This window comes from Carassius carassius, chromosome 26 (genome assembly GCF_963082965.1).
Source record: "Carassius carassius chromosome 26, fCarCar2.1, whole genome shotgun sequence".
In the NCBI taxonomy this organism is placed as follows: domain Eukaryota; kingdom Metazoa; phylum Chordata; class Actinopteri; order Cypriniformes; family Cyprinidae; genus Carassius; species Carassius carassius.
The window spans coordinates 13,585,154-13,603,183 of NC_081780.1; the positions used below are offsets into that span (position 1 = coordinate 13,585,154).

The 18,030-nt window shown below is 37.7% G+C and overlaps 1 protein-coding gene across 2 annotated transcripts in view; it reads left to right on the forward strand.

Moving 5' to 3' along the window:
- Window positions 1-14,396: 14,396 nt before the first annotated feature.
- Window positions 14,397-18,030, forward strand: part of LOC132105858 (myelin-associated glycoprotein-like) — an 86,917-nt gene continuing 83,283 nt past the window's right edge. The window contains exons 1-2 of one of the 2 annotated variants that reach the window (XM_059511312.1): window positions 14,397-14,524; window positions 14,839-15,156. In XM_059511312.1, the coding sequence (XP_059367295.1) occupies window positions 14,479-14,524; window positions 14,839-15,156 (364 nt within the window). In that variant the 5' untranslated portion in view covers window positions 14,397-14,478. The remainder of the gene's footprint in view (window positions 14,525-14,838; window positions 15,157-18,030) is intronic. The other variant, XM_059511311.1, reaches the window with a different exon arrangement.

An 18,030-nucleotide genomic window follows, 5' to 3' on the forward strand; every position in this document is an offset into this window, starting at 1 on the left:
CCGAACAGAGGGTGAACTCCCGTCCCAGGAGATAATAGCGGAGGGTGAGGACGGCCCATCTGATGGCAAGGCACGTCGCGACGCATCTGTCTGCAACAGAAAAGGGAGAGAAAAATCAGGAGAGTGTAACAACGGCCCGCCACACAGAGCAGCCTTGACCTAAGTAAAGGCCTGCTGACACGGCTCCGTCCACTGGACCGTATCTGGCACCTCCTTTTTAGTAAGGTTGGTCAAAGGGCTGGTGAGGTCCGAATAATTAGGAATAAACCGTCTATAATATCCCGCCAGCCCCAAGAACTGCCTTACCTCCTGTTTGGTCTTGGGACGTGGGCAGGTCGCAATAGCGGCTGTCTTATCAATTTGGGGACGCACCTGCCCATGCCCCAAATACCTTACCAGATACCTTACTTCCACACTCCCAATCGCACACTTCTTTGGGTTGGCCGTGAGCCCCGCTGTAATACAAACGGCGTTGTGAAAGCTGTCTTTTCTCTGCACAATGGAGACAAGGGGATTTGCCAATAGCCCTTTGTTAAGTCCAATGTCGAATAAAAGCGAGCCGTGCCTAGCCGATCAAGCAACTCGTCAACCCGCGGCATTGGATACGCGTTGAATTTCGACACAGCATTCACCTTGCGGTAATCTACACAGAATTGGACTGAGCCGTCCGTTTTCGGAACTAAAACTATCGGGCTCGCCCAGTTACTATTAGATTCTTCTATTACCCCAATGTCAAGCATAGCGCCTACTTTAGCCTGAACTACTTTTTTCTTGTGCTCAGGTAAACTATACGGCCGGCTGCGAACTACCACGCCCGGCTCGGTCTCGATATGGTGCTGAATCAGGTTAGTACGGCCCGGTAGGGGCGAGAAGACGTCAGCAAACTCTGCCTGCAATTTCGTTAAATCAGTGAGTTGGGACGGCGAGAGGTGATCTCCCCCTGGAGCCAGGGCGAGGGATTGTGGTTTGATATTCGCCTCTGGCCGAGATCATCCTCTCCGCCAATCACCGTTGCCAACATCACTGATTCCGCCTCATTCCATTTTTTAAGGAGATTAAGGTGGTAGATCTGACAGGACCCGTTCCTATCGGACCGTATTACCTCATAATCAAGATCTCCGACCTGTCGTGCGACCTCAAACGGTCCCTGCCACTTAGCCATTAATTTGGAGCTCGACGTTGGGAGTAATACAAGTACTTTCTCTCCCGGTGCAAATTTGCGTAACCTAGTTACCCTGTTATACAGCTGGCTCTGGTGGTCCTCGGCTTGTAACAAATTCTCCATTGATAGCCGCCCCAATGTGTCCAGCACATATTGAATTTCGTTTTTGCCCTGAGATGGTCCATCCTCCCAAGTTTCTCTCAGTTCGTCGAGCACCCCCCGGGGCTGGCGTCCATAGAGAAGCTCGAAGGGGGAAAACCCCGTGGAGGCTTGTGGGACCTCTCGCACAGCGAATAACAAGGGCTCTAGCCACCTATCCCAATTTTTGGCGTCTTCGTGAACGAACTTACGGATCATGGATTTAAGAGTGCGATTAAATCGTTCGACCAGGCCGTCGGTTTATGAGTGATAGACGCTAGTTCGAATCGATTTAATGCCCAACAATCCGTACAGTTCGCGTAGCGTACGTGACATAAACGCCATGCCCTGATCGGTGAGAATTTCTTTTGGAACCCCCACCCGGGAGATAAGACGAAACAGGGCATCCGCAACACTTTTAGCGGAAATGTTGCGGAGGGCCACCGCTTCAGGATATCGTGTTGCATAATCAACTATGACTAATGCAAAGCGATGTCCTCGTGCCGATCGCTCTAATGGCCCGATGAGGTCCATACCAATTCTTTCGAAGGGGACGTGCATTAAGGGAAGAGGGCGCAAAGGCGCTTTTGGGGTGGCCGGTGGGTTCATCAACTGACATTCCGGACAAGACGCGCACCACCTGCGCACATTGTCATGAATGCCCGGCCAAAAGAAACGGGTCATGAGGCGATTTAGTGTTGCGGCCTGTCCCAAATGGCCCGCCATAGGATTAGAATGAGCCGCATGGAAAAGCATTTCCCTGCGGCCCTTTAAAATTAACAACTGGGTTGTATTTACTTTTGTCCGAGCGTCTTGGGTCACTCGATAAATACGGATAGGAGAGCGGGAGGGCCGGTTGGAGAGACTGGCCATCGATGGCGCGTACCTGTTGAAACGCATGTTTTAGTGTCTCATCCTGAGACTGCTCCAGAGGAAAGTCATCACGCTCCGAGAGAATCAGTCCCCTGAAGCAGAACCCAGCAGTCTTGGCTCAGTTTCCCCCACCTGTACCCGCGAGGTCTCCTTCCACGCCTTATTTCCCCAAGAGGCATCCGCACATAACGACCCCAATAAAACCGTAAATGCGGGCCAATTCGTTCCAAAAATTATCGGATGCCGGAGGTGGGGACTAACCGCCACCTCCACACTATGCTTTTGTCCCCGGAATTGAATCATAATTGGGACGACCGGATACTCCACCACATCCCCGTGTACGCACCGCACCTTAACCACGCGGCTTGTATCCAATGCCCCCGGTTGAATCAGGCTTTGATGGATTGAGGTTTGGTTACATCCTGAATCCACCAAGGCCGGATATGTACCCCCCTTGATACTCACAGGTATTTGGTACTTGCCAGCCTGACCGGGGGTGACCTGTGGGACGTCCGGTGGCACTGGACCCACTCGGTCGTCTTCTTGGGCAGCCGAGCGACAAACTGCTCCAGCACCACCAGGTCGAGGAGATGCTCCACGTCACCTCCCTCGACCAGTAGCCACTTGCGGCAGGAGTCCCGGAGCTGTTGGGCCATCGCGAAGGGCCGACCGGCTTCGCCCAAGTCCAGGGACCGGAAGCACTGACGATGTTGCTCGGGCGACCGGCCGACCCGCTGGATGATGGCCCTCTTTAGGTCGCCGAAGACCAGGAGGTTCGACACCGGAAGTTGTCGAGCGGCCACCTGTCTTCGCCGGAGAGCAGGGGAATGAGGCGCACTGGCCACTGCTCGCGAGGTTAGCCACACGCCTCCGCTGACTTCTGGAACAGCTCCAGGAATGCCTCCGGATCGTCCTGGGGCCCCATCTTGTGTAGCGGCAAGTGCGTGTGCGCGGTGGGTGTACCGGCGGCCTCGGCACGAACCTCCCGATCGATCCGACTCTTGCTTCTGACTCTCCTGGCGTTTTATACTCTCTCCACGCCAATTACTAGAACAAGAAACAGGTGATGATAATTTTTGCCCAAACCACTCACTTACCGCTCGTCTCCTGATTCTCTCTCCCGCTGCAGACTTCGCTAAACCACGCCCCCCCGCCACAATTAATAATCGATACAACAATACAATAATCATCAAACTAACTATGGTTGTAAACTGTAATGGTCGTTTTTGATGTGTTTTTATATGACAGATATCACACATTTACTGTACCATGCTTTTGATAACTTTTTATGTAAATCCAAAAAAAGTAAATAAATAAAAGGACACATTTTCCCCCTCTTGCAGTTCATTCATATCAGTTTGTATTTTAAATATTTTGCTCACAAAACATTATTAAAATTCTGTTTATAATTCTATTTTATTCTACCACCCCCCCCCCCCCCTTCTTATTTTTATTATTATTTTATTTATTTTTTTTAGCTGAAAAGATGTAAAGGAAGCAGTCAGCCCTGTGGTGTTTCTGGAGAGGTATTCCTTCAGAAATGGAGAAGACAGAAAGCTGCGGAGGCAGACATTTGCAGCAGTAAGTCTGTGATAGTTTTACCTTTTTATCAAACTGCTGTTATAAATTGCACAGCATTTGTTGTTTCTTAAACTGTTGCACTTTCCAAATACCCACACTTGCCATCTTTGCACTTGACCACTTGATTACTTATTTGACCTCTTTCCTGTATTTGCCCTAGTGTTCTAGTGAGCATGATGACCATAAGTGTGTGTCGAACTTTTCATGACCTGATGACAGTGGTTCCCAATCCTGGTCCTGGAGAACCCCAGCACTCAGGGCCAGATTAACACTTTGTTGTACCCTGGGCAACAATATTCAAGGGCCTCATCATCACGACCCCAGGATCACCATAATATGGTCATATACAGAATATATTACTGTAATATACAGTAAATATACTCAATACTTCAAATTCTAACTGTCATCAGGTGTATTTTGATTTACAAATATTTAAATGCTCATAGAACTACAAATGCACTACTATGTCCCCTATCAAAGACATTCACTCACATATGATGCTATGAAAACAAAACACATCAGCATCTGTATAATCTGGTAAAATTGACCCACTACATTGAGAGGGAGGGAAATATCCTCCATTTTCACAAAAATGAATAAATAAGCAACCACTTTCAAACCACTGTTTATTTAACAACATTTATTCCCAATAGAAATGTATTGAATTGATATAGCTATAACAGAAGACCACAGACAACACATCAAGAAACATTTTGGTCCTCAGCTCATTTTAAGCAGAAATCACCCTGACAGGGTGACCCTGTTTCCTCAGAATTCAACAAGGCAATCAAGTTATTAGTCCAACACAAACAATTTGAAATCTGCCAGTTATCCCTCCACAACAATATACAGCATTTTAATAAAGCTGGCACCTCAAGGAAAAAATAAATAAATAAAATGCAGTATCACTGTTATCTGCTCATAAACATTTTTATCCTAAGCTCATTTTAACTTGTTTTAAAATAGAACAACAACATATCACAGCACAATTAACCAGTTAAACATTGTAGTGCTACATAAACATTTAGAAATCTGTCAATTTCTCTGAAGAAGACAAGACAGAAATAAATGCTACATAATCTGGCAAAACACACAATTTTAGTCCTAAATAATGAGGAAGTGCATGTTTGAATTTGAAATGCCTTTATTTGGCAAACACATCTTACAATGGCTTTTTTCTGGACTTTGACTGTGCAAACTGGTGTACAGTATAACATCTTCAAAATCAAGGCCACTAACAAGTTCATGTCCAATAGCTAAAATAGAAAGTGCAGAGCCGTGTCTGTGACACAATTTCTCTCTAGAAGACAAGATAAAAATAAATACTACAAAACCTGGCAAAACACACAATTTTAATCCTAAATAATGAGGAAGTGCATGTTTGGTTTCATTTGGCATCTTGTAGAAAAGTCCTGGCTAGCTGAGTTGTCCTCGTCATTGACGGAAGCTGACGGCAACATTAACAGGAGTGAAGAAACTGTCGGCAACATTAACAGGAGTGAAGAAATTACCTATTTTAGGTATATACTTTACATTTTCTGCGTTTCTGATGTCCTTTTCCTTTTTTAATTTCCGCTTCGCGCTCCCACTTAGCTTCTCCATGTCAGATGTTTTTCTATTGTAGCAACGCCTGACGTAACCCGCTCGGCGTAACATTTGACCAACCTCATGCGGACTGACCAATGAGGAGAGGGTCTTAACTTGAGGCCCTCTCTTCATTGGTCATTCCGCATGAGACTGACTCTCAACCGCTCTCAACTCACGTTCAAAGTCATAGGCAGCGCAGCGTCTCTCTGTGCAGCGCAAAAGCCCGTGTTGACAGTTTGTTTAATGTAAATGTGGTTCCCAATCCTGGTCCTGGAGAACCCCAGCACTGCACGGTTTTGGTGTCTCTCTTATCTGACAAACACACTTTTGAGGTCTTGGAGTCTACACTGATGAGTTGAATCTAGTGTGTTTGAACAGGGAGACATATCAAACATGCAGTGGTTGGGGTTCTCCAGGACCAGGATTGGGAGCCACTGCCTTATGGGACACACTTATGTGTTTACAGAGATTTTTAGTTTTTTTAAATTTTATTATTCAACTTTGCATTTTAAAATAAATTCTAAATCTCTTTTCATTAGTCCCTATTACAGAGGACAATTTGATTTTTGGTGCTTCTAATTAAGTGAAAAAATTATTTTCAATATCTAATTATTATTATTATTAATATTTCACATACATTGGAAAGGTTTCTGTGACCACTTGTGAGATCTCGGCAAAAAGTCTCACAATTTATTCCAAAACATGATGCATGATGGGATACACTAAGCCTGGTATAGAGCTCCGGAGCGGTATTGGAGATGTGGGGTTTGGTGTGCATTAAGGGCACTGTGCTTTGGCATTATTAAGACTTGCGCACTACTGATAACAGTCCTGTTAGCTTATAATAATTTTTTTTATAATTCATATGAATATAGCTTGTTATTAATGACTTGCTTTTATTAATGGATGCATTTAACATTTAATTATACAGCATCTTTACAGAGGCTGTATAATTACACACACACATACATACAGTAATCTATAAGTTGCACGTAATGTAATAATATTTCCTTTCGTTCTGTCTTACAGGATTGTTTGCAGATAATTCTGTTCTTCTTTTTCAGAAGTTTTTGGTGAGCCAACCCTCACAAACCTTCCTAAAAACTAAAAGAGCTATTACTGAGTCTGAGCGAATCTAGCCATGACCAGCTCTTCCCAGGTACATTTGTTTAGAATATTTTTGAATCAACATTTACTCCTCAAATGCTCTGGTCTGAATCTTATTTTAAATTAACTTAATTATATGTTTTAATGAGCAATATTAATTGCACACAGAGTAAGTAGAGATTATCTTGTTTTTTAGAAGATAAGGAAGACCAAGGAAATTATTTGCTCAGGATGAGGAATGAAGACGGCCATCTTGAGCCCAAACAAAGACAGAAGTCCACTGGTATGTGTGTGTTGAAGCAATGCTGTGTTATGTGTTACAGGACTTTATGATTTTATCTCACAGGACTGCTCATGTCAGCCGTAATTATTCTTTCTAATATGTTTTTTTTTTTTGATACAGCTATTACAATTATAGCATGTTGGCAAAGTGTGACTGGAACATTTTTAAATTTTAAGTTTAAAAAAAAAACACCACCTGTTTGTTGAATCGTGTTTGTCTTGATGCTACTTTATCAACTTCATAGTCTATGCTTCAATTAAATTAATATGGTGAATATTGTGTGTTGAAAATTCTTGGTAAATTCATAATTTTACTAGGTAGGCTAATATCTGTTTATTCTACACTTGAAAAACTACATATTATTAATTACCAGGATTATTTTTTACTTAAGACATAAAACTTTTTTATCAGATGACATCTGGAACAACAATACACCAGAAAGTTATTATTTTATATATTTAATCACAAATATGCCTTTATATATATATATATATATATATATATATATACATATATATATATATATATATATATATATATATATATATATATATATATATATAAAGGGAGTTACTAGATTAATTATTTTGAAAAGCCATTTGCTTTATTGTTACAAACACTTGAGGGATAACTGAGAATGTAGCAGGAATGATCAATGTGGATCTTGTACTCCATTAAAACCAAGAGCATGCACATTACTGATGTCCAGCACCTGAGGAGCAAGATACGGGGGTGAGGAGGACATTTTTACACTGATTGTTGCTAATTAGTTTATAAAGTATTCTTAGGACTCCATGAATTTGTCCATGTGTAATAGTGAAGTATCACAATGTGTATGCATTGTCCTTGATTACTGCTTAACAGTGCGGAATAGATAATGCCAAGTTGTTGCAGGTTTATCCATTATATTTATTACTGTTAACTTCAAAAATAAAAGAAATAATCTATTATTTTTATTATTCAATTCAATTCAAGTTTATTTGTATAGTGCTTTTTACAATACAAATTGTTACAAAGCAACTTTACAAAAAATTATGTTTCTACAATATTTAGTAGTAGCTAGTAGTTTGTGCACATTTGACAGGATTTTATAAAATATAAAAAATACTAAATGAACTAAAAAATTAACTATCAATATTATTAATTAATAGTTATTATATGATGCAGTCACACATGCAGCAATAATTGTTAGTTCTGTTTGTTGATTCAAGGTTAGCATCATCTGGGGTCCTCTTAGGGTCAGATCTCTTCTCAGGTGTTCTGGATCCAGACTGGAGCTTGTGTAAATCCTAGTTACAAAACATAGAAACAAAATAGAGACATCATTAGCATAGCAGCTGATCCAACAAAGTCAAATTAGTTTAACCCAAGCTAATGAATAAAAATGCACATTTGATCAGATGCAACTACACTCACAATTTAAGAGATACATTATTCGTATGCTTGGCACATTATTCGTATGCTTGGCTTATTCGTATGCTTGGCGTATGCTCGTATGCTTTATTATTAAATAATTTCTTTATAATTTTTCCATGTTTCATCAGATGGCCTCACCATGTCCTGTCAAAAGCTTTACTAGCCATGATGTAAAAATAGAAAAGTGTGGACTGTGAAAACTGTCAGATATAAATGTGACTCAGCTCAGTTTGGAAAACTAGGCGCTGTTTTTTGTAGTTAATTGAAGTTATGCTTAGGGTTAGGGTTAGGATCTCGCTAAAGAGGTCATTTTTCTCAACATAGCAACCCTTAATTGTTGACTTAATTTATTACTAATGTGATAATAGCAGCAAAACGTACTTTTGCAAAATGATGCGCTGTTTAATATGGGTTAAAAGATAGTCCAACCACAGACAATCCTTCGGTGACAACGGACATTGACAGCCAATGATATCAAAGCTGAGCAGCGGCGTCACACTTCCTTATCCATTTATGACAGATGTCTTTCGTTTTTCGGCTGAAGGGATAGATTGGTTAACAATCAATAACATTTGCTATCTATTAGATTGTGTTTTATTAACGTCTACACCTACCTCCAACAATAATGCAAATGCTCTAATTATTGTTGTTCAGCTTGACAAAAATTGGGCAATATTGATGAGCATATGGCCAGCATTCGCAGTTCTATCTAACCGATTCCTCTCATTAAATATAATATTTTTTTTCAAAGACAAGTACATTTTCTAATCAAATGATTATATTCTAACATTTATATTGTATGTTATGTTGTGTTTTAAAGTTATAAAAATTATTCACTTTTGTGTTTCTGTGATTTGCCATTCTCTACCATTTGAACTCTAGCAATAAAAACAGAAAGAAAAAACTAATTCAAAGACAAAGTGCCCATATAACTGCACTGCATCCTCTTTCAATAAGCTTATTTTTGCTACTATGAAGTTTATGAATACTTTTATAAAAAATAAAATAAAAAAAAGAGTAAATACAGATAGTCTTTCAGAGAACACTGGAGAATTTAATTGACCAAAAAGTGATACAACACACTGTTTCAAACTCATAAAATAAAAACCATGAAGACATGCATGTCAAGTGTGCAATATCATCTATAAAACTCCATCAGCACAGCATCAAATAAACACTGATTGTCCGAACAATGGAAGAAAGATAACATGTTCAGGAAAACAAACAACAGCTACATAAAAATGCAGAAATAAAACTGACAATAACATCATCCACTTCATGACTGGAACTAGGGGATGGCTGTGCATGAATACGTCCTTTACGAAAACTCCTGATGAGAACTGATGTTTTTTTTTATGATACAAGCACCAGAAGTAAAGTTTACTGTATGAAGCTTGAAAAAGAGAACACAATGCTTTATCAATACGAAAATACTATTTTCAATTATTGTTTTGGTCACTGGTTCTGTATACAATATATGGGTTGCTGGAAGGTCACAATGTATTCATTATAAGCTTAGAATTAAAACAAAGTTGCATTTTCTGCAAAAATCAAACCACTGCAAACCACTGGTCACGGAAACCTTTCCAATGTATGTTAAATATTAATAATAATAATAACAATTAGATACTGAGAATAATTTGGTAGTAAAACAAAGTTTTGCACGTTTTCTTGGTGTACAGAAAAGTATATTTATTTTGTACATCATTTGCAACTGCTTTTTTTCACTTAATTAGAAGCACCAAAAATTAAATTGTCCTCTGTAATAGGGACTAATGAAAAGAGATTTAGAATTTATTTTAAAATGCAAAGTTGAATAATAATAATAATAATAATAATAATAATAATAATAATAATAATAATAATAATAATAAAACTAAAAATCTCTGTAAACACATAAGTGTGTCCCATAAGGCAGTGGCTCCCAATCCTGGTCCTGGAGAACCCCAACCACTGCATATTTGATATGTCTCCCTGTTCAAACACACTAGATTCAACTCATCAGTGTAGACTCCAAGACCTCAAAAGTGTGTTTGTCAGATAAGAGAGACACCAAAACCGTGCAGTGCTGGGGTTCTCCAGGACCAGGATTGGGAACCACAGTCATCAGGTCATGAAAAGTTCGACACACACTTATGGTCATCATGCTCACTAGAACACTAGGCCAAATACAGGAAAGGGGGGGGGGGTAGAATTAAATAGAATTATAAACAGAATTTTAATAATGTTTTGTGAGCAAAATATTTGAAATATAAACTGATATGAATGAACTGCAAGAGGGGAAAAATGTAGATTTACATTAATTTAATAATTAATTATTATTTACTTATTATTTACTTATATTATTTATTAATTATTTACATTTAATTTGTTACTATTGTATGTGTCGTGGTTACCATGATTTTACTACAAATTTACATCTTTGAACCTGAAATGAATATATTGAAAGTCTATGGCACGTCACGTGACCGACAGAGTTTAATCACACGTGTTAGCAGGTGTGTTCATTTAGTTAAACGCAATAAAACTCAAAGACAGCCTCGGATGACTCATATAATACAGCGAGTAAACAATACGGCGCTAATCTGATTAATAAAGAAAACAGAATACATTTTAAAACAGGCATAAAAAAAAGCGTATTTACATCTACTCACCGAACCTGTGGCACATGTAAACTGATGGCAAGTATCGCGATGTGTGGTGAATGATACTTCTTGAACGTGATTTCATAGTGATAAACTATGAATAAGCGATAGGCGAGAATGGGTTGTAAGAATATGGTTAAACTGCTTACTTGCACGCGCCTTGGAACGTTATTAAACTCACCTTATAATGCCGTTTTTCCTGCAGTTGAGCGTTGCTTTGGTCAAACTCACCACTGAATGCTGTTTTACCTGCAGTTGAGCATTGTTAAACTCACCGCTGAATGCTGTTTTACCTGCAGTTGAGTGTTGTTAAACTCACCACTGATGAACGCGCTAAGCCTTTGCACAAGGAGCACTTTGATATCAGATTGCGAGAATTTTTAAACCTCAAAAACAAGTTGGAGGGCCAGATAAAAACGATCTCTGTTATATATAATTTTTTGTAGCCTATTCTTTTTATTTTTATTTATATAGTCTCGTTGCGGTGTGCTGACCCAAGACGTCAAATTTAAACGCTGCTGAGTTCTATAGAAGTCTATCGAACCTGCACGTTGAAAAATAACGCCAAAGGTATACCCAGTGTGTCAAAAAAGTGACGCCAGATCCCTTGACCATGCGTCAGACATTCGACGAGTAGGGAGTGAGACTGTGTTGGTATGAACAATAGGCATGGCTTCATGATCATGTATTCAGTTATGCAATTAATTAGTTTTGCTTTCACTTACTGCACATGTTTATTTCACATGTTAACTTCAGTTGTTTTCATCGTGTCTCATACAGAGTCTGCCAGGCCCAGGTAATGGCAGTTGAAGTGGCAGACACTATTGAAAAGTTTGCTGCTAGTCTGATAAAAGCATGTTTTCAGCATCTTGTACATAAGTGCACATTGCGTTTCTTGTGTGACTGAGCAATCTTATGTGAACTAAATGATGAGAGAAATGGGAAACAAATATATATATTTGAGAGATCCACTACTGATTTTTTAAAAGAAGTCTGTTGTGTTATTATTATTTATTTTAAAGAACTGTTTTCTATTGTAATATATTTAAAAATGTCATTCATCCATGTGAATATTTTTAGTGAGCATCCTTGGATTCTTCCAAAAATATTTCTAGTATGCTGATTTGGTGCATATTAATTGTTTCTTATCATTATCAGTGTTTTCAGGATTCTTTGATAAATATAGAGTTAAACATAATTGTATTTAATAAAAAAAATATGTTTAACTGTCACTTTTGACCAATTTTATGTGATCTTGCTTAATGGAATAATGAATTTTTTGAGTAAAAAAAGAACCTTACAGATCACAAACTTTTGAATGATATTGTATATGAATCTAAGGGCCCTATTTTAATGAACCCAGGTGCACTCAGGGTGTGTCCGAATCCACTTTTTCTAGTTTAACAATGGGAAAATGGTCGGCGCGCCCTGGCACATGGTCTGAAGGGGTTGTCTCTATTCCCCTAATGAGTAATTAAGTGCTTTTTGGGCATAATGTGCAATAAACCAATCAGAGTCTCATCTCCCATCCCCTTTAAAAGCCAGTTTTGCATGGTGGGTTTACAAGGCGGAAATGTAATTTTTTATTTTAAAAAATGTTTGTGTGCTGCTGCGCTTCCCTATGTGTGTAATAAGCAAAGTGAATGCCCGTTGTGCACCCACTTATAGGCAAAAATTACTAATGCGCTCTTTAAATAATAAAGAAAAAGTATTGTGCCAGACTTTAGACCAGGGCTGCGTTTTCCGAAACCTTTTTAACACTACGTCATTTGTAAGTTGTGCCTTTATGTTAATATGTGTTTCCCGAAACGTTCTTAGTTAAGTATACCTTCTGTAAATCATTCGTAAGTAAGGTTAGTCTGGACCAGTCTTAGCTATACCTTATTGTTGTTCACAGTTCACTCAGCTAGTGCAAAAAGCTTCTTCACATTTCAGTCAATACGATTGTAATTCTGTAGCAAGAAAAAGTGCAAAACTAAATGTATTACAATTCTAAAGTTTAATACACCCAGTGTTCAATTAGTGCTCAATTAATTAAAGTGTTTTAATACAAAGAATAAAACTTTCATTATACTGATGGCTGTTCCTATTTTCCATTATAATATACAAAGGCACATTGGCTGGCAAACCATTAAGCAGCCCATAATTAGGAGTCTATTTAAAGGGAATGAATGTGATGTGGAGTTTGGTCAAACTATTGCAATGAGACAGTGAATAGTTGTCATCAAAGACGGCTGCGTCCGCAGAGACAGTTAATGTAGCATATGTGCTACATCAAAGCAGTCCATGGGAGAATCAAAAGGTTAAGAAATTTAACAAAAAATGCTTTAAAATAAGTAATTGTTGAAGCACCAGTGCGTTTAAATGTATGTTGATGCGGAAATTAAGACAGTATATGAAGTTACAGACTGTTCACACAGCACACTTTCACACGGTTTCAAATCAGCAGCAACTCAGGACTTGACATCAATAAATACAAAGAATTTTATGGATGTAAATACTAGCATGTACAAGAGTGCTTCCCTACAGGATTTTATGCATGTAAATTGTAAGAATCCACCCACCAGCCCAAAAGGCGGAATCCAGCGGCCTGGTTAAAGCTTCTGAATTTATCAGAATTTAGTTTACATTTTTGTCTAGCTCTGTGTTCAATCTGACTACAATTTCACGTGATCATTAAATTTGTGCAATATAAAATACAAAAGATATCGATTGTATATTAATTAAGACATTAGGGACCAGGTATCACACAGGAATTGCCCTCAGCCAACTGTTAACCCATGGACACAAACTCGTCAGTCCACACTTACTCAGAGGGGTTATAAGACCTTTATTGAGCTACATCCTGCTTGCTCATAACAAAAAAGTGTATTTTTTTTCACATAACCACGAGAGCTACACTGTGTTAAGCCAGTGAAAGTCAGAAATCTGAAGCACCTAATGGTGTTCCCCATGGTTCATCCATTGGTGCTTCAGTATGATCTGTCCTGAACGCAGATTTACAGAAATACCACCACATGCTAATCTACTTGAAAATAATATTTCAGAAGAGATCAGAATAAATGAAATATAACAATTTGTTATTTTAGTGAAATTGTATCATGCTGATTAAATAATTAAACAATTAGAAGCCAGTTTAGAAAAGATAATGGTATTGTGAATCACATTGTAGCAGCATGGCAACCCGCTCCTGCACATAGTCACTGTAGCTATATGAGAAACAACCAAGTGTTCCGCGCAGGAGACAAACAAATTTAACATGGTCACACCTGACTGGAGACAGAAAAACATTCTCACAGACCCCTAAAAGGGAACACAATTCCTCCTCAGCAGAACACAATTCTATAATTATTCCGTAATTAAGTGACTGCTGTGAAATTAAGACCATTTTACCAATCGCAATAAGACCTTTAAAATGATCAGTTTACGATCATGAATTCTAAATAAATAAAGTAATTGTTTTATGTGAGCATAGCAACTTTAGTTTTTGGCATTCCTCTGTCAATATTTTTGTGACCTGGATCATGTGCCCAGAGAGGAAGGATGGGTGGAGGGACCGACGAGCCAATGTTCTTTCATTTTCTTTCTTCCTATGAAGTTAATTTCATGAGGAAATATTTTCACTCCTTGCAAAATACTAGCGTGTACAAGAGTGTTTCCCTACAGGATTGTCTGTTAATGAAGAGATGGACACTGCAGAGAAAGTCATTATTTTCTGTTTTCTGATAGAAGGTAGGATTTTCTTTCCCTTCTTCACACCTAGTGTTCAGTATGACTGAGGATGTACATTAACTAGTTTCATAGGCATTAAACAAACTTTTCATTTAGAGCATTTTTAACTAAATCGGTTAGATACTAACTGGCACACAGATTTTTTTCTAAAGACTGGTATCTCATGCAACATATTTATAATATTACAGTAATTCAAATATTAAAATACATTAAAAATTACAAATATGCTCGATGTATGCTCTGCTCGTTCTCCCTTTAAAATAATACTGTATACACCCTTAATAATAACGCTTTTCATCATGTGTGTGTTGTAGGTGTTTGCTGTAGAGATTTCAACATCAGTCTGCCAAATAAGATTAAAGCTCTCAGTGGATCTTGTGTGATCATAAAGTGCAGATTTGAGATTAAAGAACAATATGACAAACACCTCACAGAGAGAGCTACAGGAGTGTGGTACAAAGATGGGACTAATCTAAACAGAAATGTAGTGTTTAACTCAAGCACATCAAGCAGAAACTTATTAATTAGAGGAAATATAACTGGAAAATTAAAAGATAAGGACTGCACCACTGTATTTTATGACCTCAGATCAAATCACAGTGGTCAGTATTTATTCAGGATTGAGAGTGAAGGTAGACTGAAGAGACCTTTATACAAGCCAGTGTTTCAATAGATGTGATTGGTGAGTAAATTCATGACTGGAAATATTATTTATAAATACTTGTATAATAATGAAATTAAAACATGAGTTTTATTAGACTAGACATCAATCAAATATAATAAATGAATCTGTGTGTATTTCAGAGTCTCCTCCCAAACGCAGAGTCCAGCTGTATGTGGAGCAGAAGGAGGTGCAGGGTCAGGAGGAGGTGTTGGAGGTGTTGGAGGGGAGCTCCGTGAGTCTGCGCTGCTCTGCTGAGACTCTCTGCTCCTCTCCTCCACCAACTCTCACATGGAGCTCCACTCCCAGAATCCTCCTCAATGAGAGCAGCAGACTACAGGATCTCATCTCTGATCTGAACTTCACTGCTACTCACCGTGAGCACGGAGTCACTTTCACCTGCACTATAACCTACCAGCTACAGGACAAGACCAAAACAGAACAGGACAGCATCACACTACATGTTCAGTGTAAGTCATGCTTTTTAGTTTTAACTTGTGAATTATAATATTTTGATTTTTAATGTGAGGCCCTATTTTGTTTACCTTCAGATTCACCCAAAAACACAACAGTGTCTGTGACTTACTCCAGCTCTGTGTTAGAGGACAGTTCAGTGACTCTGATCTGCAGCAGTGATGCAAATCCAGCAGTGAACTACACCTGTTCCAGAGAGAGTGAAGGACAGTTGAAGCAGCTGCAGACAGGAGACACTCTTACCTTCAATAGGACCGACCCGACACACAGAGGCTGGTACCACTGTACAGCTCAGAACCAACACGGCAGCCAAAGCTCATCTGTGAAGCTGGACATTCAGAGTGAGTAATACATGACAGACAATTTACCTCCTAACATTCATTAGCACCTAAAAGTCAATTATATTAAATGAAAGGTTATTACACTGTTATTGTGTAATAGTGCAAGAATAGTTATAATAAAATTTTTTATGTTGATTAAATTAAAGCCTAAATAATAATTAAAAAGCCTCTAAATTGTTCAGTTAACCAGTTAATCTTCCCACATTACTTTTATTTCAGTGTCATTTAACCCTTATATACTATTTTTATTTTTGAGTTGTCTGAAATATCAGTTAACCTATTTCATTTTTATAATTTTTTTTTTAAATGTAGTGATTTTTTTTCTCATTTAGGGTCATACACATGCATACAAAGTTTCAACACACTGATAAGTTTTGACGTACAATTTTTGTTACATTTGTGGTCCTTGTGGGTCAATCTGACCCCCACTATATACTATACAGATCTGAACTAATACATTTATTAGGAATATGTTGTTATTTTATTATTATTATTATTATTATTTTACTACCACATGGAGCCAAAAAAGAAGCTTTCCCCCCCAATATTTTCACTAGGAAATAATATTTTTTTAGACAAAGATGGTAAAAAAAGTTTCAATACGCTGATGTGCTGTGAAATACGGAAATGTTTATACATTTGTAATGTTGGCGGGTCAATTTGAGTTTTTCAACTCAATTTTGTGAAAACAAGATCTGTTAACTGTAAGTCGGTTACAAATCTTGAATATTTCAGAGCACAGACTTAAGTTTGGTAGTTTTGTTTAAAGGTGGAACATCACAGATTATTTTAGAAGTAATTAAATGTTATAAAACTTCATTCATAAAATCTTATAGAAGTTTATGAAAGTATAAAATATAAAATATATTCAGTACATTTTTTTATATTTTATATAATACATTAATGTATATTTTACATAACATGTTTACCACCAAATCTTCAAGCAAATCAAAGCCTATCATCTGAACAAGTTTTTTTGCCAAATTTTAGGCTGATATCTACATTTAAGTTTGTATACATATTTTAAACCATGAATCATCAGTGGTTTTCTAAACACTTATTCTTCTTTAGGTTTGAATCATTTCTCTTTGCTGATTGGAGTTGCTGTTGTGGCTCTGGTGGTCATGTTGTTAAGCGCCATTACATGCATCTGTGTACGGTAGGTGCACAACACACATGAGGTATTAAGAATGATGTATAATAGAAGAGCACTGTGAAACCAGTAAGAAAAACACATTCAGCATATTTGATCTGATGATTTTACTGTACATTAGCCAATTTCTGGTACATTTATAAATGTATATTTGTCTAGCAAAAACATTACAATCATAAATAAGGTTTATTTACAACTATATCTGTTTTTGAAAAATTTATAGATAAGGATATAAATTAGTATACTTTAACAGACTATGTCACATTTTAAAATGTGTTATTGCAGTATTAATAAACTTTTAATCTAAGTAGCATTTATTTTAAGAAAGATAATTCAAGCAAAATTGTCAAGCAGTTTTACAAATAGAAGCATGCTAGGTTTCAAAATATAGATACATTTTTCAAACTGAACACAATGTTTTTGACACATGTGGTTGTCACCAGTATAAGCACCTTGACACCATTTGGCTAAAAGTGTATCATACACTATGTTCTAAAATGGAATCATAGTCAAAAGCTAAAATATTGGAGTCTGTTCCCATCACCCACTATGTGATTTATCCCAAAAACCTCCAGACAGCAGATTGGGGCAAAAATCCGTCAAAATTGGTGGAGTGTTGTAGTCTTAACACTTAATAGAAACCTATAAAATCCGAGAACATACTTTCACTCTTATAGAGTGGCCTCAAAACACAAATGTATGAAAGTTATAGCGGTAGATTTTAATTTTTTTTTTTTTAATTTTAATTAACTATGGATTTCATTCAATTTCAAACCTCAAAAACAGAATAATTTTTCTAAGCTTTAAATCATAAACCATATGTGAAATATATCAAAGAACAAAAAGGTATTTGATGCTGCGTTCCAGGCAGGCTTTT